At 38.7% G+C, this 27,095-nt stretch overlaps 1 protein-coding gene across 1 annotated transcript in view; it reads left to right on the top strand.

Moving 5' to 3' along the window:
* Positions 1-15,879: 15,879 nt before the first annotated feature.
* The window catches only part of tuft1a (tuftelin 1a), a 21,316-nt gene continuing 10,100 nt past the window's right edge, over positions 15,880-27,095 (top strand). Inside the window, exons 1-2 of the mRNA XM_017724484.2 lie at positions 15,880-16,091; positions 26,067-26,132. Of these exons, the coding sequence (XP_017579973.1) occupies positions 16,035-16,091; positions 26,067-26,132 (123 nt within the window). The 5' untranslated portion in view covers positions 15,880-16,034. The remainder of the gene's footprint in view (positions 16,092-26,066; positions 26,133-27,095) is intronic.

Raw genomic sequence — 27,095 nt, 5'->3', positions numbered from 1 at the left:
GCTAAAGATTTAAAAACGTGGGTTGTTGTGATTCATCTGGGCCTTTTAACATTTACAGTTTTCTAACAGGAAGTTTTCTAACTTGCAGGTTTTACAACATCTCAAATAAAAAAGTTCTATTAGTTGCATAATATAGTTTAGAAAAGGAAGTTTATTTTTAGTTCATTCTTCCCACACTGGTTTGGAAAGGGGGCTTGAGAGCCAAGCAACTCAACAAGGCTTCCTACACTTTTTCCACCACAGAGAAGGTGGTATCAGCTGTAGAGCAAACTGCGCACGGGGCTTAGGCCTGTGCTGAAAGGTATGACAAAGATATAGTAAAGATATAGAACAAATAAACTCTGTTTAGTTTACATACAGGGGAACATACTTAGGAATACATGTATGTGTATATATATATATATATATATATATATATATATATATATATATATATATATATATATATATATATAGGAGCAATTAATGAAGTTTACATGCTGTTCTTTGACCAAGTAAATAAAATAATCCTTATAATAAAAGAAAATTATTTAAAGTAAATGATCTACAAAAAAAATCTGAGCTTATTGGACAACTGTTCAGTTCATTATACTGATTGAACAAGCAATAGCAGGGCACCAGTAGACATAATAATAATATAGAGCTACGCTGCCGAAAGAACTAATTGCAGAGTGTAAACCAGAAACAGCTGGTAATACGTAACTGTGGGTCCACATTCCATTGGTTTTACTAAGAGTGCTGAAACTTTTGTGAAGTGACGAGGCGTGTTTATACCAGGGGTGCTAAAGTACACAATACTGCAGTAATTACAGTCTACAACCCCAATTCCAATGAAGTTGGGATGTTGTGTAAAACATAAATAAAAACAGAATACGATGATTTGCAAATCATTTTCAACCTATATTCAATTGAATACACTACAAAGATATTTAATGTTCAAATGGATAAACTTTTATTGTTTTGTTTTTTTTCTCAAATATTCACTCGTTTTGAATTTGATGCCTGCAACACATTCCAGAGAAGTTGGGACAGGGACAACAAAAGACTGGGAAAGTTGAGGAATGCTCAAAAAACACCTGTTTTGAACATTCCACAGCTGAACAGGTTAATTGGAAACAGGTGAGTGTCATGATTGGGTCATGACTGAAAGGCTCAGTCGTTCACAAGCAAGGATGGGGTGAGGTTCACCACTTTTGAACAACTGTGTGAGCAAATAGTCCCAACAGTTTAAGAACAATGTTTCTCAACATGCAATTGCAAGGAATTTAGGGATTTCATCATCTACAGTCCATAATATCATCAAAAGATTCAGAGAATCTGGAGAAATCTCTGCAAGTAAGCAGCAAGGCAGAAAACCAACATTGAATGCCTGTGACCTTCGATCCTTCAGGCGGCACTGCATTAAAAACCGACATCATTCTGTAACGGATATTCCCACATGGGCTCAGGAACGCTTCAGAAAACCACTGTCAGTGAACACAGTTCGTCGCTCCATCTACAAGTGCAAGTTAAAGCGAAAGCCGTATATAAACAACACCCAGAAACGCTGCCGGCTTCTCTGGGCCCGAGCTCATCTGAGATGGACTGACGCAAAGTGGAAAAGTGTCCTGTGGTCTGACGAGTCCACATTTCAAATTGTTTTTGGAAATCATGGACGTCGTGTCCTCCATGCCAAAGAGGAAAAGGACTGTCCAGATTGTTATCAGCGCAAAGTTCACAAGCCAGCATCTCTGATGGTGTGGGGGTGTGTTAGTTGGTAACTTGCACATCTGTGAAGGCACCATTAATGCTGAAAGGTACATACAGGTTTTGGAGCAACATATGCTGCCATCCAAGCAACGTCTTTTTCAGGGACGTCCTACTTATTTCAGCAAGACGATGCCAAGCTACATTCTGCACGTGTTACAACAGCGTGGCTTCTTAGTAAAAGAGTGCGGGTACTAGACTGGCCTGCCTGCAGTCCAGACCTGTCTCCCGTTGAAAATGTGTGGCGCATTATGAAGCGCAAAATACAACAACAGAGACCCCGGACTGTTGAGCAACTGAAGTTGTACATCAAGCAAGAATGGGAAAGAATTCCACCTACAAAGCTTCAACAATTAGTGTCCTCAGCTCCCAAACGCTTACTGAGTGTTGTTAAAAGGAAAGGTGATGTAACACAGTGGTAAACATGCCCCTGTCCCGACTTCTTTGGAATGTGTTGCAGGCATCAAATTCAAAATGAATGAATATTTGCAAAAAAAGTTTATCCGTTTGAACATTAAACATCTTGTCTTTGGAGTGTATTCAATTGAATATAGGTTGAAAGCGATTTGCAAATCATCATATTCTGTTTTTATTTATGTTTTACACAACATCCCAAATTCATTGGAATTGGGGTTGTAATTCAGCAATTAATGAACCACATTTCATACCAAATGGAGAAGGCAGTGCACTCTGTAACAGCCAGCGAATGACCGCTGCTACATCTATTTGTTCATCTCCAATAGTCTTGCTTATGTAGTTTTTGAAATGGTATAACATAGTGTTATTTAAAAATGGACGTGAGAATGTAAAACAGCAAAAAATCGAAGCACAATTTTTGACACAATTTGAAACAACTGTGGTGATTTGGTTATACAATTTACACAATGCTAATTGTTAAGTTCCGTCATCCGTAGCTTCAGTGCACAACTAAAGTAACAAACTTTATACACCGAATATGGCCTCGCTACATTTGGGGTAAGAGAAAATAGCGTACATCAGTTCTTTTAAGGGAATAGTTTGGCGAAAGGTGAAATTTACAGTTTTCTCCAGGTAAAGGCAATCAGCCAAGACATGTTTAGTGTCTAAAATGAAGTCTCCTTAGTTTAGCGCTGGTGCTACGAGGCTAACCTTGCAAACAAACACCAGTAGTCAGTAGACAACCAAATGTTTTCAGTAAATACAGCCTCAGAACTTTTCAGTCCACATCCAAGTGTTCATTAAGGTGGTCCAGACTTGTCAGTGTGGTTCAGGAACAGTATGACTTACTGTGAGCTATAAAAAGGAACATAAACCAGGGGGCAGCCATTTCATGACCAAGTAACAACTGGGAAATTTCCAAATTCCGAGTAGGAATGTTAAAATGTCCCTCAAACTCATAATTCCCACTCAAAAAGAGTTTTTAAAGCACTGAACTCTCTGAGGTGCTCATCCATGATTTTAAGAAGGCTTAAGTTTGCGTTTCTGTATGATTCACTATTTGTGTATAATGTCGCTAAACACTGAGGAAAACTGGGATAATTGCTAGGTTTGTCCCTTTGTGCTCCTCCCTTTTTGATCATGGTTTTGCGGCATTTTTCACGCTATGTAAATAGTGAACCTACATTCACTTTTAAAATAAATAAAGCACTAACCAAACAGCCATTTAACTCAACTTTTTAACAGGCAAACAGCAGCTAAATGCTAGTTTGAGTTTAATATGAACATCCATTTTTTCCCCTTATCTCAAACAGCTGATGTTACATGAAAGCTTTTAGGCTGGAAGTAGGATGTTCCAAGATGGAGCTTCCAGTTGCAATGACTGCAGCATAAGACAAAGAAAAAGACTGCGTTGGTTAGCTACATTAGCATCGTAGCTCCAGTTTAAAACTAAAGCCGCGCAGTTTGGACACCATACATGCCTTGGCTGATCAACTGTATCTGAGTTAGGCAAAAAAAGATGCGTACATTTGATTTTTATTGAATCTTTAAGAAGAGATTCTGGCCTGTGTCAAAGTTGTGGCGCAGTATTTTTCTTTTCCCGGTATGTTAAACTCGTGTTCATTTATTTTCACACAGAAAATCTACAAAACATGTAATTTGACCGACTTTTATAAATTTAAAGCATCTTTATGCATGCATGTTAAAGGGAGGTTAGGCACAACACCAGGAGACACATTGACACTCATTATACTCTACATGAAGCTGAGCATAAGCACTAGAGCTCTTTTGTACATTTCATACATACAAAGCTCCTACGTTATACATGTGATCTTCACCTGAATGGGTGCTTCCTTTTAATATATAATCATCCTACTGCTAATTATTATCCTCTAGAGTTTATTCTGTAAAAGCCTTTATTGACTAACTTCTGTTATATATAATGAACTGTTATTTTAGGAATAGGACGTGAAGTTCTATGCACTGTGCTCACAGTGGTACGAAGGGCAATATGTATGTAATAGTGTTGACAGACTTTTTTATATTGTTTTCTTTCTCAAGCATAAAGGACGGATGCATCCGTATTTCAGTCTGGCTGTTCGTAAGCATGACAAAACTACAAAAACAACACTACAGTGAAGCCTTAGCACTTTTTTTTTTTTTACTTCATTTGATTTTAAATTTGTCCAAATTGAAACATCTACAGTTTTTGTCCTGACCATTTGTCTAGACTACTTCAATATTGGTGTGGTCCTCATGGGAAAAGTGAAAGAACAATAATATTGAAGTAAATACAGTCATTTGCAAAAGTTTGGGCACCCCTGGCAAAATGGCATTCTGTTCTATTTTTCCAAGAAAAGCAAGCAAATAAATAAATTGATAAATAAAAATGAAATTTTGAAAACAAATGAAAAAATTCCATCCATCCATCCATCTATTTTCTAAACCGCTTCTCCGTCAGGGTCGCAGGGGGGTGCTGGAGCCTATCCCAGCAGTCTTCGGGCAGAAGGCAGGATACACCCTGGACAGGTCGCCAGTCCATCACAGGGCGGGCAGACAGACAGACACAGACAGTCACTCACACATTCACGCCAAGGGGCAATTTAGCATGTCCAATTGGCCTGACGGCATGTCTTTGGACTGTGGGAGGAAACCGGAGAAAACCCACGCAGACACGGGGAGAACATGCAAACTCCACACAGCGAGGACCGCCCGGCCAGGGAATCGAACCCAGGCCCTCCTCGCTGTGAGGCGACAGCGCTACCCACCACACCACCGTGCCGCTCATCGTGAAAAAATTCAATAATTATAAAGTAAATAAATAAATACATAGTAGACTGTGCAAAAGTTATGGTACATTTTATTTTCGTTTGGTTTATTTCATTTATTTTGTTTTTGGGATTTTTTTTTCTTCAATTTGTTAAACTAGTAGAAATTCTGCAAGAAATGTGCCGAGAAATACATTTCCTTTCATGTAGCAGAGAACACATAATATGGCTGTAGGTGTCCCCTAAAGTGAAAGGATAAAGAAAAGAAAAAAAAATGTCATTGACTGATTTGCCTGCTGCACCATTTAGTTTCTGTTTTTCTGGCACTTCATTTTATGCAAAAAATCTTTATCTATGCATTCCAGACAAGTTTGATTCACAAACCTAAATCTGACCAGCACTGAAATGCCTTATTAGATCTTTTGTGACCGTTATTTTAAAGTGATTTTTATAATTGATGTTGGTTTATTTTTTTATTTATATATTTTTGTAGCAATAGTGTTTCAGCTTTTCCAATCGAACACTGATGGAATCAAGTCATCGTTTTCTTGTGAACAAGATACTTGATATCTGTATGTACAGAGTTCCTCTCGCGTCTGAAGCAAAGATGCTAAATTCAGATTCATGGTCAAGTTCCATTAAAACTATGAATTTGTGTTTTTGCGGGATAATTCTGTGTTTCTATCCAATAAAGTTACACTTACGTATTTTTTTTCTTGTCCTTTATTTGGAGAACATACCGTGAAGAGAAACAAGATATTTTTGTTATATAATGTACTTAGAGTGTATCTATGAGCTTAGCATTTACACACGTAATGCCTTTTGACTTATAAATATGAACAAAAAAGTAAGAGTTGATAAGAAAAAGGAAATATCTTGTTAAATAGATTAATAGGGAAGATAATATTCAGATACCACACATGAAAAAACATCAATACTTTATTGCATAGCTGTGGTGTAGTTATGTCTGTGGTGAGCATTTTGCTGCATTGTGATTTAGTTTTGGCCCAAAGCTCTTGGCAAATGGTCTTCAGTTCTCCAAGGTTACAGGGATCCCTTTGATGGACTCTCAAATTAGAAGTTCTCCATAAATTTTCAATTGAATATAAGTCGGGAGGTTGGCTCGGGGGGTGGGGAGGGGGGCAAACACCTTAACCTCCTTTTTTCAGAGACATTCAGGTATTTTGGTTGTATGATTAGGCTCATTGTCTTTTTGACCTCTTCCCCCCAGCTGTTGTTTCTTGGCTGATAAAATCAAATTCCTCTGGAATATCTCCGGCTACATCGCTCTATTCATGTTTCCTTCAGTGATGTGTAAGGCCCCAGTGCTGTTTGCAGAGCATTAGCCCCACATTCACTTCACTGAGGGTATGTTGGTGTTCTTTGGCTCATATGTGCAGCCCTTTCTTGCCCGAACATGCTAAATTCCTCTTGTATATGAAAAAAATCTATATTTCTGTTATGTGGTTATATATGTTATATTTGTTTCATAGATAACGGGAGTATAGTCATTTTATTTAGTATCCAAAATAAATTGTTTTTATCTTACATCTTTTCTCACTACAGAGCTTCAAACTGCCTCTGGAAGCATCAGCACAAGAGCTGTGCATAAGGGGCTTCATGATATGAGCTTCCATGGCCGAGCAGCTGCACTCAAATGCTCTTTGGACCAAATGGGCACAGATTCCCACAGACACTCCAAAATCCTGTGGAAAGCGTTCCCAAAAGAGTGTCCGTCATGCACTGTTAGAAATAAAGGTACTATGCAGGTACATGATTCGTTCAGCATTCCCTCAAAGGTACAGCAGTGGTTTTAAGGTCCAATTGTGTACCTTAAATAAGTTTTTCCCAGTGGAAACGTAGATATTTGTATCTTTTTATAAACTAATTTTTTAAAAACAGAACTATTTAATAAAAAGCCTGGAGACGAGACGGATTGTGTGGAGTATGGTATGGTTGTGTTCCATGACTAAAGGTACTGGGATGTACCCCTAATGGTACCACCACAGTGACAGTGTCGTTTCTTTTTTTTTTTTCTGAGAGTGTGGGGTCCAACTCCATCTTATTGCCCATGGTTTTGTAATGGAATGTCCAACAAGTTCATATAAGCATGACTACTGGCCATATGAATGTATATATTCATATATTCATTCATTCATTTTACGCAAGAACTTTCTGTAATGGGCTTTCAGAGACATTGCGCTCTTCAGACGTCTGGTTCCCATCACCGCCACTGTGAACAGAACTAAACATTTCACACCAAACCACTCTTCGTGACATTGTTTACATCTTAACCATCAAATTATGCAGAAATGTCCTTTAACTGAAGGTCTATATTTGTTGCAGACGTGTATGATAGCTTGAAAAGAGGGAAAGTTCACTGCAGGTTACTTTGCCCTAGTTTCAAATCCCTCTGAGTTTTAGCATACACAGCTCCCTGGGTGGAGCACTTTAACTTTGAACTCATTTCATGACTTGTGATTGAACCTTTACTCAGTCTGATAAGAGTTCACACACTCACTGCTTTATGATGTAGTTCTGTTGTTATGTCTGTTTGTGCTACTGTGTGCATTTAGGCCTCTTTCTCTCTTTGCTTTACCGAGATGATAAGCTGTCCGACATCTGTGGCTTTAATCTGTCCTTTGTGTCAGTACACTTGGTTACTTCAGGCCTGGCATCACATAAACGGGTTATATCGTAACGAAGCTCGGGTGGTTTGATGATATAGTCATCACAAAGTCTGCGGTCTTGATCGGCACTGCTGTTTTTGCGATTGAAAAGTTTGTGCCCTCATTATGTGCTCCACAGTCTTACACGAAAGTTCGAACACCCAAAGAACTCTTTGCGCAAGGTCAAATACATTCTTAGGATTGATGGCGAGCATGCTCTAGATGGTTCTATATATGATTCTTCTATTGTTACGGGGTCAAGCTTGTAACAATACTAGAATCCCTTTGCTATATATTGCTATACAGAGCTATATAGAACCCTTATTCAAAAAGGTTGTATGTAGAACTGCTAGTATCTTTCAATCATGCAAAGCTTTCTTTGAGTGTTTGTGGTTCCATATTTTCGTACTAAAGAAGCCTTAAAGCACCTTCTTATTTAAGAGTGCTCAGGGGACACGTTTAAAAATGGCATGTATTTTGCTTGTTTTAATGCACGATTTCTGTTTCCACACTGTACTTTTCTCGTTGTGAGGTTACTGTAAGAATATTCTAAGACTGTAGAAGTTTTTACTTCTTCAAAGTTGTAATTTAACAGAATAATCTTGCTGCATTGGCAGTTAGTTACCAGGTTTCAAGCATCTTAAAATAGGCAAAACATGTCATAAACCATATCATGAAAATCGAATTAAAAAAAAAAAATACAAATGGGTTAAATAACCTTCTAATATTCTTCCAACAATCCTGTAATGAGAAATTTGAGATATTTTGACAAAACTTCAAAGCAGCACTTGGGCCAAAATGCTAAACCTAATATGCGTACTTGCCTCCTACAGTGAAGTTACAGTTGTCTCTAGAGTGAGCAGATACATTTCTATACATTTGAGGGCCCTAATCAACAGCCTACCTGGGTGCACCTATTACAAAAAAATAAACACTTCATTGATCAGAAAAAGAAAGTGGTTAAAGATTAAAAACAATAAAACAACAAATAACTATTTAAAGGAGAACCACAACCTACTAAGTTTCCAATGTAAATCAAACAAAATAGATACATGTTCATTGGGGCGCCCTGGTGGCTTGGGGGCTCTATGCAACTGCCTAAATTGCTTTTAGCTGGAAATGGCCCTGCGAGTGAGAGTTTCTGTTTCAAGAGCCAGGACACTATCATCTGATGATGTATCTTGAAGGTGGGAGGAACTTTTGAGAAACTACAAGTAGTCCTTTAAGCAGCTGTTGGCTACAGAAACGATAGCTTTGACAAACTTGTTGGTCGTCATAGTTGAGGATAGGTAATCGGGAAGATTGCTTTTCAACCATCTGTTCATTTTCATCATGAAACAATGTCATTCGGCATGATCACATGATACTTTATCAGCAAGTTGACTAATAAACACATTCCGTGAAATTGTTTCACTTAACAGTGCGCAACTCAACTGAAACTTTTAAGTTTCAAGTAACCAAAATTACATTAAAATTTCAGCATTAAAGCCAGTTTTGGTCCTTTTAAGACATAAATCCCAGTAACAAAAAAACTGAGTTTACCTCATTTTATTAAAGCAGACAGAATTGCTAATTGGATAACACTACCACTTTGCCAATGGGATATTTACTGTTTGAGTCACTTGCCCAGACTTCTAACACTACATTTTCACAACTGTCTCTCTGGGAAAAAGTATATGCAGTAAATTAAATTTCACTCACAATTTTTCTTTCAGCCTCGTTCCAAATATGCCCAGCCCTAACCATAATATGCAGTTTCATCGGTGGTCCGCCATTCCCTGAGCTTCTTAAGGCTTGCACAATTAATATCCCATGACGTAAAGCAGCAGTGAACATTAAATATATAAGGAATGCCATGACACACCTCAGGAAACCTACTGTTGCAACACGTGCTTAAACGTGCATGGTCACACCTGATTTCCATTCCATCAGTAAAGTCAAGTAGGGATCCATTCAAAATCGATCTATTTAGTGCTTTTTACAGGCATTGTCACAAAGCAGCTTTACAGAAATCATGGTCAAAGCCCCAAATGAGCAATCAACAGGCAACAGTGTTAAGAAAGACTCTGAGAACAAGAGGAAGAAACATTGAGAGCAACCAAGACTCAAAAGGGGAGCTCAGGTTGACAACAGATACCAAAACAATAACACAAGCAAAAGGGATAAAGAATAAATATTTGACAATCAATATACAACAGTGAATATGGAAAAAAAAGAAATGAGCTTGGACAGAAATGTTTAGATTAATCAATGATAACCGATGTCTTCTGTTAGAGGACTGTCAGAGTAACTAATGAGAAACAGATCTCTGAAAACCAGCCACTGTAACTGGTTAGTGCCAGTGATACAATGTCACTGTTACACTAACTGTTACTGACTATACATACATTTATGGCATTTTGCTGACGCTCTTATCCATTTGATCATTTTACACAAGTAGGCCAAGGTGGTGTTAGGAGTCTTGCCCAAGGACTCTTATTGGTATAGTGTAGGGTGCTTGCCCTGGTCGGGGATTGAACCCCAGTCTACGGCATAGAAGGCAAAGGTGTTAACCACTACTATGAAAACTACCTAGGAAATCACTGGCACAGGGTCGGCAAGGCGTGTCTCTTTTACTGCCCTGTTGCAGCTCCACAGCAGAATTAGATTTGTAGGTAAAAATAAAATAATCCTCATTTGCAGCAAAATAAAACACTGCTGATCATTCCAACACAGTTTTAACACTAAATGATCTTAAACACTGGAGTTAATGTAGAACTGCTAATTCACCCTATAATCCTGATGGTTGGCCTGCAGACTAATGGACACCATAGCAATGCAGTCTACAGTCTCGCCTAGCTAGTAGCTAACGGCAAAGAGAAAGATTTAAGACGAATATTGATAATTTGGAGATTAATGGAATTTGTATTTATAGCACTCCAGCTGGTTTGCTGATACATTTAATCTGCAACAAGAAACTTTTAACTGCTAAAAATCGCAAAGCTTAAGTCAGCTTCTCTTTCGCCAGCTTCTTGTTCAAAGTTTTTTACATTCCATCTTAAATGGTGTAACAGCTACATTCTGGAGCCTCAGGCACAATTTAAGGTGGAACAGAAATATTCGAGCAAGAAGCTGGTGAATGAGAAGCAACTTCAGCCTCGTAAACAGTTGAACGTTGAGAGACGTCCTGCCAGAGATGCAAGAAAAGCAGCTTTAGCTAAGATGTAGTCTGCATTTTTGTTTGCATTTGTTTGCATTGTTGAATTTTTAGCCTTTGCTAGGACATTAGCACACACTGAGCCATATTTACAGCCAAGATGAAATGTTACTTCAATAAAATGGACATAAAATGTTGTGACTCCCAAGGTGGTTAGATTTTTGTTGAAACTTGAGAAAATGACTCTTCTTAACAATTGGGTTGCTGACCTCTGGGCTAGCATATAATAATGAAAATAAGGTTTAAATCCATGAACAACAATATCTACTGTTACAAGACTGTCATGTTGATACATTAGTATAGGAGTATGCTCTAGACAAAATGAGAAAAAGCTTGATCAGTGAAACTGCCTATGTTTAAGTTATGATTTCTTTCTAAAATGCCTGAAATTCAAAACATACTTATGTTGTTTTTTAGGGGTGTGTTTTTTCCCCCCTTTGGCAAATATATTTGTTCTTTCCTGTGAATTTTTTACTTACCGTGAAATCAGATAAGCTCTTCATTTGAGTGCTTGCCAACACTGTGTGGGTGTGAGAGTGTGCTTGTGTGCCAGCCTGCTCATATGTGCAAAATCTTTATTCATTATTCATATGAGCTATAGCACATCACAAATACAGAACTGCAGTTAAAGCAGAATTCCAGCATAATTCAATGGTTAAGATGTAAACTAAGTCATTCAGAGTGGTTTGGAGTGAAATGTTCACTGTGTGATGCTAGCAAACTCCATGTCTGAGAGCTGATGTAACAGAATTGGCTATTAGTGTTCTCCTCCAAGTGTGTTGAGCTGTCCTATGAGATGTGATGCAGTAACTGATATCATGTAGCTGGAAGCAGGCATGAGAGTGGGAAGACCTAACTTGCAGGTGGCCTGGCTCACAATCAGTGTATCAGTTCATTCCAAAGGTGTTCACTGTGGTTGAGGTCAAGGCTCTGTGCAGGCCACTGGAGTGCCTCCACACCAAACTTGTCAAAGCTTGTCTTTTCAGACCTTGTTTTTTACCTAGGGACATAGTCATGCTGGGATAGGAAAGGCCCAAACTGTTGCCACAAAGTTGGAAGCACATAATTGTGTAAAATGTCTGTGTACGCTGTAGCATTAACATCACACTTCACTGGAACTAAGGGGCCCAAAGCCTGAAAAACAGCCTTGGACCATTATCCCTCCTCCACCAAACTTTACTGTTAGCGCTACTCATCTCAGCAGGTTGGATTTTACTGTTATCAAGATTCATCATGATTCATCATTCCAGAGAAGTTTCGACTGTTCCCCTGTAGTGTGCTTTACACCCCTCCAATCTACACTTGGCATTGTTCGTAGTGATCCAAGACTTGTGTGGAGCTATTTGTACATGAAAACCTGTATCGCTCCCAACACACAGTTCTTGTGCTGATGTGGCTTTCAGAGGCAGTTTGGACCTCTATAGTGAGTGATGCCATAGAAAATAAGGTGATAATTACATTTGCTACATGGCACAGCTGAGTTTGCGTAGTCTGCGGCTGAGCTGTTGTTGCTCTCAGATCAGTATTTCATAACGTGACAGCATTTAAAGTCTCTTCAGTATGACCCATTCTACTGCTAGTGTTTGTCTATGGAGAATGCATGGTTCTCTGCTTAATTTCATGCATCTGTTAACGAACGTTGTACTCATAGTTCTTCTCTTTTTAGTATAAAACAGCAAAGGACAGGTATTATCATATGTACAGTCCTGCCTGAGTACATGGCAGTAATAACCACCCACCTCCGTCAAACAGTGTTGGTTTTCCAGAGAATGGGCTTGATCAGGTCAGGTATGTGTTTGTGGTGTCGAAAAGAGTGTGTGGCCTTTTTAGACGGTTATTTGGAAATATATGTGTGCTAAATATATGCGCTGAATGTGTGAGGTGCTAATATGCAAATACCATTGCATGTTTCTTGCAAATGGTTTTGAATGATGGGTGAGAGCAGATCAGTTTCATGTCTGATAATGTTGAAAAGGTGTGTGGAGGTGTGGCAGTGAATGCAGAAAAGTTGTTTTGTTTTCATCCTTTGTCTTAATGAGCTTGTTGTACCAGGTTAGCCTTATTTGTATTACACAGAATATAGTGTTTAGAGTGCTGTTGTGTGTCTATATATAATGTGTGCACACCCAGTTATATATTATGTTTGTTATATATTTTATTAATTCGTGAGGCCACAAATTACTATACTGCGGACACAATTTACTATATTAAGTACATGAATTGGTATAGTGAGGCCACAACTTACCATACTGAGGCCACAACTTACCATATTGAGGCCGCAAATTATTTAATCCATGAATTTATATATTGAGGCCACACATTACTACATTAAATACATTCATTTCTATATTAAGGCCACACATTACTACATTAAATACGTGAATTTCTATATTGGGGCCACAAATTTCTATACTAAGCATATGAATTACTATAGTGAGACCACAAATTACTATATTGAGTACATGAATTGGTATAGTGAAGCCAAACATTACTATACTGAGACCACAATTAATTATATTGAGGCCGCAATTTACTTTACTTTTAAGGCATTTGGCTGACGCTCTTATCCAGAGCGACTTACAATTTGATCATTTTACACAGGTAGGCGAAGGCGGTGTTAGGAGTCTTGCCCAAGGACTCTTATTGGTATAGTCTAGGGTGCTTGCCCAGGTGGGGGATTGAACCCCAGTCTACAGTGTAGAAGGCAGAGGTGTTAACCACAACACTAACCAACCACAATTTACTATATTAAGTACACAAATTACTATAGTCAGGCTATAAATTACTATATTAAGGCCAAAACTTACTATATTGAGTCCACAGTATATTTCACTGAAGTCACAATTTACTATATTGAGCCAAATTTGACTATGTTTGAGGTCACTGATTACTATATGGATTACTATAATATATTACTATGATGTCACAAGTTATGAGAAACTGAACTTGTGGCCTCAATTTAGTCATTCATGGCCAGCCCTATTATTAAAAAAAATAAACACGATGTGATTCGTATATTTATATTTTTTTTCTTCTACAACTTAATATAGACATAGGCATTTAATAAATGTTTTGAGATTAGATTAGATTAGATTAAGCTCCATCACTTTGTTTCATTTCCAGACAAACCGGCCATTAACTAAGGTCTCTAACTATTGCACACTACTGTGTATAACTGTTCAACGCCATTCTTCAACACAACACATATTACTCTTCATACAACCTTAAACTTTATCAGGTGCGATTAGTCGCATTCCAAACTGACAGACAGTCATGCGCATGTGAATCCTCAACAGGCCGATAAATAGCACTTATCACAATGCGCTACTCATCACAGTGTGACCACTGAGTTCCTTCAGTGTCTAATAAGAGCTTCTGGGCGTCATTACATCACTGAGAGAGACTGTTCTATAGGAACAGGCGTATTATCCATGACATCCCTGAAATATGGCTTGGTGTGTCCTAGAGTATCGAGAAGAAGAGGTTCAAACGTGTTAAGCAACCAGCACACATATCTGAGGTGCAGCACAATGTAATAACTTACACACCCTGAGTTTATAATAGTTCTTTATCTCATGAAGCCACAGGGTCACTGTGTGGGGTTAATGGGTCGGTTTATGTGCAGTGTCCAGTTTAAGCAGGGTTTATTTTACTGTCCAGTAGGCAAAGTATGTGGTGGGATGATTTCCTACAGAGCCCTTAAGATGTTGTGATGATTTTTAAATAATGGGGCTGGCCACAAATAACTATATTGAAGCCACAAGTTAAGTTTTTCATAACTCATGGCATCAATATAGTAATCTGTGACATCAAAAGAGTCAAATTTGGCCTCAACACAGTAATTTGTGGCCTCAATATAATAAAGTGTAGCCTCGGTATAGTATCTTACAGCCTCAATATTGTAATTTGTGGCCTCACTACAGTAACTCATATACTTAGTATAGAAATTTGTGGCTGCAGTATAATAAATTGTGGTCTCAGTATAGTTATTTGTGGCCTCATAATATTAATTCATGTATATGATATAATAATTTGTAGACTTTTTATAGAAATTAATGCACTATAGTAGTTACATTGTGTATTTAATATAGTAATTTGTGGCCTCACTATAGTAACTCATATACTTAGTATAGAAATGTGTGGCCTCATTGGGGCCTCACTATAGAAATTCATGTATTTAATATGGAAATTTGTGGCCTCAATATAATTAATTGTGATCTCAGTATAGTAATTTGTGGCCTTGCTATAGTAATTCATATACTTAGTATAGAAATGTGTGGCCTCAGTATAGTAAGCTGTGTTCTTACTATAATAATTCATGTATTTATTTGAGTAATTTGAGGCACCATATTAATCAAATGTTGCCTCAATAATGTAATAACTCATGCACTTGATATAGTAATTTGTGGCCTTAACATAGTAACTCATACTCTATATAAATTAATTTGATGCTTCAATAGATTAATTTGTTATTATTCAGAAATAAGCACAATGTCACCTTAGGGGCTCCGTAGTTTTCTTATAAGTGGTCTTAGAGATGTGCAGTTTAAATCTAGCTTTGCTTCAAGTTTTTGACTCTTTAAAAAAAACCTTCCTATCCAAAACACAACGGTTTCTCAAAGCCACCTGGTAGCCAAGTGCGACTGTTTTATAGGCTACAGCGAAAACAATCATTGAGGAGGTCGCTGGCTGTGTCAAAAAGAAGCTTAGGGCGGATTTAGACTGTTTTTGCAAAAAAAAAATCAAAAATCATAGCTTCTGTTCATTCATATCACCTCAGCTAGACTTCTCTGACCGCCCGAAACACTATTGAACTCACGGCGCTGGAATGCGGTGGAATCTTTCGCCAGAAGGGTTGGTTATCCTGCAATCCACTCTCATTACGACAAAGCCCCGCCCCCTGTACTAGTAGTTCACATATAACCCGTAGGGCGGACCTTTTTTCCCGTAATTATAAACTTCTGGCCAATCCTAGCGCAACAGTCGGGATAGCTCTAGCCAATCACAGCGCAGAGGGGACGGGACTTGTCAGAATACGGGCGCGAAAACAAAAGTGAGCGGAGCTCGTAACCGTCCTCAGTCAAACGAGATTACAGCAACAGGCAGCTAGCAGAGCTAAACGGAGGAGCGCGGAGGAAAGACACAGCGGCGGTTTTTATCTGTTTATCGTTTTATTTGTTTATTTATTTATTTAAAGAAAAGAGTTTATAGGACTCGCCTACAGAAAATTGAGAGAAAATGAACGGGACGCGGAGTTTGTGCACGTTTGACGACATCAGGTCGGAGGACAGAGCGGTGAGTTTGCTTTGGCTTTGGCTTTTGCTTTTGCCAGCTTCTTAGCTACTTAGAGGATTTAATGAGTTTAAGGGTCAGTATGTGACCATTTCTGTGGACAGACTGCCCAGAAATAAGGCTATGAAATTGACCCTGAAGGGGAAAATATCTGCGGAATATCTTTTCTCAAATCCATTCAGTAATTCAGTATAAATGACCCAGTGCAGCTTCAAGAAAATAATGTTATAATGTTCGCTGATGGGTTTCTGTCAGTCTGTGAGTCTAAACGTAGCCAGAAGGCCATTTAAGCTCAGTCAAGACTTTTCATCTGTTCTGTGTTTTGTTACAATATGCATAGAAATCACAATCACCTGCTTTATGTTAAAAGATAGATCCTGTAAAGATAAAAATCCTGTTACTAATAAAAATAAAATGAAATGATAAACCGTATCATGTCTGTTTAGATTTGATCTCCAGTTTAGAAATACGATGAATTCTTGATAGAAAGCATTCATGATGTTTTACAGCCATTTTAGTCCTTTTATAATCTTCTATGACTCTGTTCATCTTTCAGGACACATCTACCATTTTCTGACATTTATTTACAGCTTCCCAATGCAAACTTATTATTATATTGCATATCATTGTTGTCGGAAGAAAACCTCGTATCTCCCAAATTGGAACTTTACAGGAGAAAGAAAAAACCTACCGTAGTTTTAATGCAAGGCAATGGAACCAGACGTCTTTCCAAGTCATTTTGGGCTGTTTCTTTTGCTCCATTCATGATGAAATTTACACACAATATAAAGCGCAACAGCTCCTTTGACATTATGTCAAAACCTGAAAAATGACAAAAATGGAGATACAAGGTTTTCTTCCAACTGCAGCGATATATTTTCTGCTTTCTCTTTTAGCTGCCACCAGATTTTATTTTATATGGCTGATTCCAAACTTTTGAACAATAACAAAATTTACTTATTTACTTTTAATGTAAGTCAATGGGACCAGGCTTTTTTTTCTCAATTTTGGGCTATTTCTTTTGAGGCATTCATCATCACATGTACACATAATGTACAGGGCACTAGGTATTTTAAAATGGTCAAAAACTGAAAAACGACAAAACTGGTGATGCAAGGTTTTGTCCCGACAGCAGCAAAATGCTATTATTAAATACTTTGAGTAATTAGCCTGTGTAAAATGATCCCAATACATGTTAAGAGTATTGCTTTTTTTTCCCAATTTGGCTTAAAGTCATAGTCCAAATATAACATTTTATACCTATATTTTAATGAAAAACTTTTTAGGTGCTTAAGATGATTTGTAGGCTAACAGTGTCTTTATTTTCACTTGAAACTTGTCTGAAGTATTCGGCCGTTCAGCTGAATGGGGAAACATAGCACATTTTGCACTGTATTATCTGCACTTATTTATGGCATACTGGTTTAAATGGTTACAATAAAGCTCATACCATAAGAATACCAACTGGTATACTCCATGAACCAGTATGCTGCCCGCTACTAGGTATCGGAATCGTCAGATACTCAGGCTTTCAATAATGTCAGAAAAGCAAGTGTTATCACACCACCTCTAGTCAGAGTATGCTGAGTTTAGAGGTGTTGGTCTAAACTCACTCATCTCCTCTGATTGCTGGGCAGATGCTTAATCAGGTTTAGTGCCACATTCCCTGATGTCTGCTGCATCTTTAATGACCTGTGAGAGGCCCTAATGGCAGTTTGCTCATTACAGTATTAAATCAGATCACAGCTGTCACTCTGGGCTTCCTGCCCTTCTCAAAACTCGACTGAAGTCTGCGGGTCAGGCCAAAGAACTCTCGACTCAGTCACTCATGTGGCTGCGTATAACCATTAACTCTTGACCCGAATGGTCTGGCTTGGTCAGGTTAGGAGGTAGAGAGAGCGTGTGTTTGTGGATAATAATTAACCTGTCCTTCGCTCCGTGCCCACAATGTGTTGTTGCTAGGCAACTGTGCACTTTCATCATTTTTATTGCACCTCTCTATGCCATACTGTGGCTTTATAAGGGCTGGTCGAGAGCTATCGGAGATAACGTTTATGGCCGTTAACAAACACTTTCACAGAGGGAATGACTGAGCCGTGTACTTTGCATGGTTCTCATGCAAAGTAGGCCACAGGTTCTATGTGAGAAGGTCTTGTTAGTGTTTTTACTTGGTAGTTTTAGCTGTCAACTTGTTTTTAACATTGTGTTTATAGTCAAGTAAGTAAAGATAAAGTTGTGACTTTATTTTTATTGCACAGTCCTGGACGGAATGTGAAATTCTTTGGAGTGGTACATGCGCAACTACATTACATAGGTGTCCTGTGTAGGTTCACTGTCCATTTTGCATAGTAAATAATAAATAAAATAGTAAATAGAATGGCCATAAATGCAGATATTGTGACCCCTGGTTCCATTCACTACTACTGTAAAGACTCAGTTATTCTGCAATAAGCTGTTTCACATCAAACTGCTCTGAATGACTGTTTGCATATCAGCCATTGGATTATGTAGATAAATTGGTGGAATTCCCCATTAACATCAATATGACTGTTGTATACACATTGTTATTGGGAATGGCTAAACTATTAGCATAGGACTTTGTTGATGTATCAGTAGGTTGGATGTCAGAAACTGTTGTACTCTCTACTTTGAGAGGTTCCTGGATATTGTGAGATTACATGCCCCTACGTGTTTACCACAAGCTGCCTGGAGTAAAGTCATAGGGAAGACAAGCATAGGCCAATGAGGATGAAACCAATTTAAAACACACATTCCAACCCACACATCCTGCTATTCACCCCTTATCCTGGATAAGCCAGTAAATGCTGTTATGGCTAGACCAGATGGATCTACTATTTTCCAGGTGAATCATAATGGTAAACATAATAAACAACTGTTCTAAACACACACAGGCTAATGTCTGTACTATAAAATAAGTCATGCTCAGTGAAATTTACCCCAGTAACATACAGGTACCTTCAGCACCAGTGACTAGATTCAGTCTAGCCTGGGGTTTGTTTGCTTTGCTATCAGCAGTAAAATCTGTCTGAAGGCTCTTTCTTACTTGCAGTTGGTTGCTTAGTCAGTCTGAAAGTCATGGGAGCTGAAAGATTGCTGACCTGAGCCAGACTGGTAGATCATAGCATCCTGACGGAGTGAAAGAATAATCTCATACGCTGTCTCCTGAGGTCGTGCTTGAAACATTTCTTCAGCCCACACACTGAGACCCTTTTAGAAAGACTGTTCACATTGTGTGTAGAGAAGAAAAATAACTCTAGTAGCCATTTGTCTGGTAGTCCTCACTAATGATGGGAAGTACCCCTGACTTTAGTTTCATTCTGATACCAATGGAGTAATAGCAATACTGATACTTTTAAGGTCATCTTCTTATCCACATAAAAAGGAACATTCTGTCCATTCTACACTTAAAACCAGTAAAAGTTCAAAAAGAATGTGTTTATTTGTGTATCGATGTGAAGATTTCTTTATAGTGGTGGTGATAGGAGCCAGGGGTCATGACGTCTAAGCAAATTAAACTATTTTATTAACTATCCAAAGTGATCCCTGAAACTACACTTGTTGTCTGAGCTTTTATATGTAATATTGATGTTAAAACAGAGATAAGTCTTGTATCACAGCCTCCTGAATGCAGTTCTCTGAAATGTTTTAGGCCAAAACTTTCTCAAAAGGATCATGAAGCAATGTCTCGTTTGCAAATAACCCTGTAGCACCTTAAACTCACAGGCTTATTACATACTAAGGCTTGTTATTCTGTACCTGTAGGGTCTTCAGTGCAAACTGGCTGAGCTATTCTTGGGTTATAGAAGTATGTGATAAAACTTTGGGCCTGCCGGTGGGCCCTGGCTATTGAAGGAGTTAAAGAAATATTTACCAATATTTGCAATATTAATTGAATATTTGTTAAGTTAGTAAAATATAATTAAAAAGGAACTTAATACATATATTTTCACCCAGCTTTGCTGGCAGGACCAGCATATGCCACACAAATCATAAATGCATGTGTGGACATTCTTGAAGACCACTTAACAAGAGTCTCAGTTCATCAAACATAGAAACAGAGAAAGCTTGTTCTGTTTAGCGCAGCAGGTTTCTGGCATCGATCTCACGGCTACTGGGATGACTTGTTTTGTTATGTAAGATGGATGGTTGGCGTTTAAAACACACTTACCATCTTTGTTCAACCTGCTGCGTCAGTGCAAATTCCAGTGTATACATTTGCAATAGGCAAATATGACAGCATCATGCATGCCACGTGAGCAATGTCGGCTTGTTTGTTCCTCGCCAGATGGTAAATATCAGTTTTAAACACCGGAATTTTCTAATGCTTAAAAACACCATTGTTAAATTGATTAGTGTTAACGTCAATGTCAAGCTAATATTTCATATTTCCTGCATATTTGCTCAAAACAGGCTTTGGCAGAGGGAGTAGCTTTTTAAGCCACGTTAATAGTTTTTCTCTTTGAGGTTGATGGCTGTGGGGCCTGATGGTTGTGACACACCTATACTTGCAGGTGAAGGCACTGTGAAAACATCAGAGAACATTGTGTGTGTGCATGATGATCTCAGGTTACCTGTAGCGCTCTCACCTGACCTTTACGTGCCACAGAGAAAGAATCTCGGGTGCGTTTAACTGAGCCTGTAGTCCAAGCGTCCAATTAAAGGCTCTGTATTTAGGAACACATTCCATTCTCAGCTCTCGTTTGTTCTCCTGCTTGTTCTCTTGTCTCCTCAGGCTCCTTTCCTTTTAAATTCACGTATCATATTCATTTAGTTTGAAGTGATGGATGGCCAAACGCAGATTTTTTCCCTCTTTTATAGGGCTTACACTAAATGTAGTCAATCAGCCAAGACAGGGTACAATGTTATTGAGTAATCCCAGAAGAAATATTAGCCCTGTTGTCGGAAAATTGTCAATTGGGTCTGCACTGATGCCATCCATATTTGGAAGACCAAGAGAGCTCGGGTCCAAAGCACAGCTGATTTTTTGAAAACGCTCTTGTGCTTGTTGTGTGCAACTACACAGTTCAATCAGGGAGGTTTCCAAATTCCTAAAACTTACAGAGTGAAGCTTTAAATAATCTTAAAAAGACTGTAAGAGATACTGTCACCTATAAACATAAACAAACTAAGGGGACGGGGCAGTCGTGGGCGGTTAGGGAACTGGCCCTGTAACCGGAAGGTTGCCGGTTCGATCCCCAGCACCGACAATCCATGACAGGTGTCCTTGAGCAAGATACCTAACCCCCAATTGCTCCCCGGGCGCCGTGGATAGGGCTGCCCACCGCTCCGGGCAAGTTTGCTCACTGCCCCCTAGTGTGTGTATTCACTAGTGTGTATGTGGTGTTTCACTTCACGGATGGGTTAAATGCAGAGGTGGAATTTCCCGGTTGTGGGATTAAAAAAGTATCACTTATAACCTTATTTGTGATGAATTAGACATGCTTAGTGGTGACCATTATTTCTTAACTGCATTAGCCTAGAGATGCCTAAAATTCAGACATCAAAAATGTCATGGCCCATTACTTTGTGATAATGGGAGTCCAACCTGTCACACAAGATGTGTTTACGAGTCCTGCTTTGTAACCTGAGAGGACAGAGGAAGGAAGAGGGCGTGTGAGAAAAAGGCGCAGGAGGTGCACAGTGAGAGCGAGAGAGAAAGAAGATACGTGTGTCAAGCTTTAAATATTCATCTTTCATCATAGCTGATTTGATTCTCTATGGAAAACAGATATTACAGGTGGGGTCATGTGACCTTTTTTCCCTTCCTGGTTTATTCGTGTCTGTCTCTTCCCAACTTCCCTGTCTTCTTCATCCTGCTTATAGCAGAACTCTTGTTGGGCTAGAGTTGATGTGTGCTGGCCACTTTATAAAACACACCTACCTTATATCCCCCACTCATTGGCCACTTTATTCAGAACACCTACCTCACTGTCCAATTTACACTTTCCTTACAAAAGTAGGCCATTTTAGCATTGGGTGTCTTGCCCAAGGAGCAGTCTCTCACCCACCATATTTCTGTATGATACACAACATTTTTGTTTTTTAGTATAATTTTATATATTTTTTTAAGGTTAATTTGATGCCTACGTTTTTTTATTAATATATTGGTTTGTCTTTTCGACACATGGCCCACTACTATGCCGCCAAAATGCAAAAAATTACGCACCCCTGCAGTATGCACACTGCATATTTATGTATCAGTATGTCATACACCACAAGAGGCAAGTCTGTTTGAGATTAAAGTCAAATCACAGACTATTCTGAGGGCATGGCCATCAACAGGGTTTTATACAGCTGTGAGGGGCTTATATGATGCTCAATAGCTGTGAATGTAGTTCTGCTCTAAGCGGAATCCTCACTGATACCCTGTGAATAGATGTCATAATCCTCTACTGTTTCTACCGGGACATTGTGAGTGTGTGCCAGTGATATGGCCAGTAATTCCTTTGTTGCTGTCCTGGGTTGAGGTGTGGTGTTCAACTTGGCAGGGCGCTGTTTTAAATGCTGCTTTGCCTTGTATGGAAACACATGCAGGCTATGACTAGCTCCGAAGTTCAGTTTGAGCGGTGATTACCTAACAGGACAGAGAACCGCGCTGAACACCTGAAGATTAATCCATTTGCTCTGGTAAATCGACCATTCCATGCCTTTTGCCAGCCAGAATAAAACATTTCTGTTTGAATAGTTACATATCTGTCCATCTATTGGCTTACTAGTGACATATTGCTACAGCTATTCACCAAGAATGCATGGTTGTGTTATGTCTCAGTGCTAGCTTTGCTGTTGTTTTGTCTCGGTGGATAGGAGTAAGCGTAATGTTTTGTCTGTGGGCAGGGATTTTGTGTCATTAAGTAACCTGGTAAATGTGTGTTCACTGCAGCACTGCATTATAGCCAAGCCACTTTAATCCTGCATACTGAGGCAGAAAATGGCAGTGCAGAGTGTGTTGTCTTTATAGATGCAGTGGTTGGTGTATCTGTTTATTTTCTCAAGTTTGTGTTAACCCAGCATTTATGTCATTGTTAATCTTAATCTATTAAGCAGAGGTAGATAGACAAGCCTAGCACTGTATTCAAGTCATTTGCTGCTTTAAAGTAATGAGTAAAAGTAGCTTCCAAAACCCAAAAAAGTATCAGGTCTCAAAGCTTATAAAGCCGCAGAGAAATGCGGCCTTTGTTGTGGAGAAATCTGACCTTTGGTCACCGATAATCTTTTATTCCTCAGTTAGTGACCTATGAAAACATAAAACACAGTGCTGTTTTATGTAAACAGTACTTTATGCAGTCTAATGTAACAGAGATGACAAGTTAATGTAGTCTACTTTCTTGCATTGATGACATTATTATGTGGCCCGGTAAGCGAGCATATCGCTGGTGTCGGAACAAAACCAAAATTGACAAGAAAAGGAAAAAACCTACTTTGCTTTTAATGGAAATCAATGGAGCCAGGCTTTTTTTCCTACGTCATTTCAATTTTGGACGTTTTCTTTTGATCCATTTCTCATGAAATTAACACACAACATAAAGGACTACAGACATTTTCAAATGATGACAAAAATGGAAATACAAGGTTTTGATCCGACAGCAGCGATCATGCTTTGCATTATTGAGACAGTTGCTACAGACTGTTTATGAATTTTTTGTTAGATTTTCCAGTGATTTTCAAATTTGTGTTGTGTTGATGCCCAACCCCAAGAAGCAATTGGCTGGTTTACTATCTTAGCCTAATAGCTGCTTTCAAATGTCAATAAAAGTAACAGCTCTTTATTAAACCTGAAGTATGATTACATGTTCAAGATATCGTTGTTGTCAGAAGAAAACCTTGTATCTCCATTTTCGGCATTTTTCAGGTTTTGCATAATTTGAAAGTATCTGTTACTCTTTACATTGTTTGTAAATTTTATGATGAATGGCCTAAGAGAAAATACCCAAAATGACATGGGAAAAATTCTGGTTCCATTAACTTACATTGAAAATAAAGTATGTTTTTTCCTTCTCCTGTAAAGTTACTATTTTGGAGATTTCTGACAGCACCGATATGCTAACTGGCTAGTTTTAGCCACTAAACTAAGCATGGATCTTCTTTCTGTGAGGTGAATCTTAACATAAAGTAACTTAAATCAATTACTAGCATAGTTTTTCCAATAAAGACTATTTACTGTCACTGGGGTAATCTTAATTAACATAGGAATTATTGTCCTTCTATCAGTGCAAGCTTGTGTATGTTATGTAACGAAGGGGCTTTCCAGTGGTCAGCATGGTCAGAGTGGGTTAATCAGTCACACGCACATTTTCAGCATTCATAGACACTGGGGTATTGTGTGCCCAGTTGTTTTGCTTATGTACTGGACTGCAGGGTCACTCGGTGGTGGAAGTCAAGGGGGAAAGTATTTGCGGAATGTCTCTTATCTTCACTCTTCCTTTCTTTCCACCTCTCTTTCGTCTATTTACATATTAACATTAGTGAACACAGAGGCTTTATTCAGTGGAGCGGAATTCACTGGTAAAGTCTGCAGATGTTTACATGGTTAAAAGTTAATGTCATGTCTGTTACATAACCAGCTCCCTGCCTGTTCCCGCTGAGGACGCTGAGTAAATATCGCTCTGTGTGAGTGCGTGTGAGGATTTTTTTTTTTTTTTATGTCTTGTACAGCATTTTGCTGGAACCTCCCATTCCTCCCTGCACTCAGACTATTTTGGGCTTCTGTAGAGCACTCAGCAATTACTCATATGGACACTATCCAGTTTGGAGTAGAATCATTTGCAGTACAGTTTGAGGACGTGTATATATAAAATGTTCTTCAGAAGATATTTCTGAGGAGATATAAAGAATGTGTCAAGATAAAGAAGAAAAAGTCAAACAAAGAAGCCGCTGATGTGTTCAAAAACAATGGACTGACCACCCCAGAGTCCAGACCTCAGCGTCACTCAATGTGTTTGGGATTATTTGGATTGTAAGAAGCAGCAAATTCTGAACTTTGGAGGTGTTTGAAAAAGACTGAACTTTGGAGGTGTTTGAACCTATGCCTCCAGATTTCTTTGAGAGAAAAAAAGCAGCAGATCTGATGAAGAGTAGAAGCTCATTGAGGCTCTTTTGTACTTTTCTGTTAAATATGTTTCCAACTTTTTTCTGATGCTGAAAAATGAATAATTTACAATGGAACTCAATGGCCATTTTGACTGGAAGTTAAATAAATGAAGGGTGGTCTCTGACTTATGCACAGTACTGTATATATAGTGGTTATCAAGAAAACCGAATATCTCTGAACAGGCAACTTTTTAAGAGAAGAAAAAAACATTCATTAACATTAATGTAACAATGCACTTTTCGAATGGTGCTTTAGATTTTGTAAATCTTTTGATGTTTCAGCAAAATTCCAGCTGCTGAACTGGGTCAAATCTGCACCAGACAGGTTTAAATTAGCCACAGTAATGGCCATTTCCTTCACTGTGCGTTCCTCTGTCGTCTTGCGCCGTCTCTCGTCCTGTGGAAGGCTGTTTATTTATGCTGTTGTCATGGCGATGTTCCACGTCGCTCTGGAGTGTATTGCCCTGTTCGGAGTCTCTGCCACAATTCAAATGTACATTGAAACCAGCCCCTCTGGTGGGCTCGGGGGATGCTCTGGTATTTTCCAGAAGCTGGAGGGTGGAAACAGAATTTAAACAGAATGTTCTGTATCTTAGAGACTGTTTCATTTCTCTTTTGCATTGAGTAAGCTCTGACGTTCTGGTCAGCCTTTTATAGCCCATTGGCTTCCATTCAGACTCTCTCTCCCACTCTGTGTCTCTCTCTCTCTCTCTCTCGCTCTTCCCCCATACAGACACACTCATGGGGCTATTACTCAGTTTCTCCTCCCCACATTTTCCTCCATATAGCTCCCTCCTTCATTTCTAACGGTTCTTTTCTTTGGGGTTCCCCTTGCCCTCCTTGAAGTTTTACTTTCTTGTCGTCCTTCAGGAAAGTTGCCGCAGACTTAGACTGACCCTGCACGAGCAAAACCAGCAGCAGCCCACCGTCGGAAAGGTAAGGACCACCAAAACAAACACACCAACACAAACTCCTGCAAGAGTTATTTAATGATGGGCAAGGCTCAAGAACAGCACTCTAGAGCACTTAAGAGTTTAACAAAAGTGAGAAGAAACGAAATTAGATGAAGAATTTCTCAGAAGAACGAGGAAATGTTGATAATGAATGAGGAAAAAGTTCCCACAGTTCATCTTGGGGCATTTACTGTCCATCTGTTCCTCATCATTGTCTGAACATAGTAATTTTAATCATATCCAGAGCCCTATTGCTGTTGTTGGGATTTTACCGCTTTAGGTCTGTGTTGCAGCTAAAAAGATACCCTACTCAGTAGTCGTCTGACAAAAAAACAGATTTATCCCGTTTTGGCTACCGAATCCACTAAATCATGTTTGATGTCTGTAGCTCATGAAGAAAAGAACTCATAGACTTGCTTATATGGTGTCTAACATGCTCTTATCTACTGAAATGCACTAAAGTACAAATACAATTCAGGCTAGTTGGTTGCTACTAATGTTTTTAGTTATACAATATAGTTTTTTTGTGCATTTTTATAGATAATGTTATGTATACGACATATACTACAGAATATTTTATAGATATGTATGTCAGAAAATATGTAAGCAAGTGTGTTAGAGATAAATTAACTACTCTACACCATTTAACGTAAGTTTGTGATCATTTATGCATGCCGTTAAAATGAATTGGTGGGGTTTAAGCTTCCATTCAGTTGCTAGATACATTAGCCTTGTAGACACCAAACATGTATTGGCTGATCAACTGCATTTAGGCTATAGGGGAAAGCTTTTTTGAGCTATCGCTTTAAGGGAAAAGTTTTGATTGTCATGCCTATGCTACTGTGTAACTTCTTGTGAAAGTTGGCCAGTTCCCTTGTCTTCTGTTCTCCTAACCTCTCCTCCGCTTTCAGGCTTTATTCTTGTAAATCAGTACTTTTCCAGTTCT

The sequence above is a fragment of the Pygocentrus nattereri genome, chromosome 3 (assembly GCF_015220715.1).
Source record: "Pygocentrus nattereri isolate fPygNat1 chromosome 3, fPygNat1.pri, whole genome shotgun sequence".
In the NCBI taxonomy this organism is placed as follows: Eukaryota; Metazoa; Chordata; class Actinopteri; order Characiformes; family Serrasalmidae; genus Pygocentrus; species Pygocentrus nattereri.
Note: the sequence above shows the minus strand (reverse complement) of the source record. Positions and strands in the feature narration are given on the sequence as shown.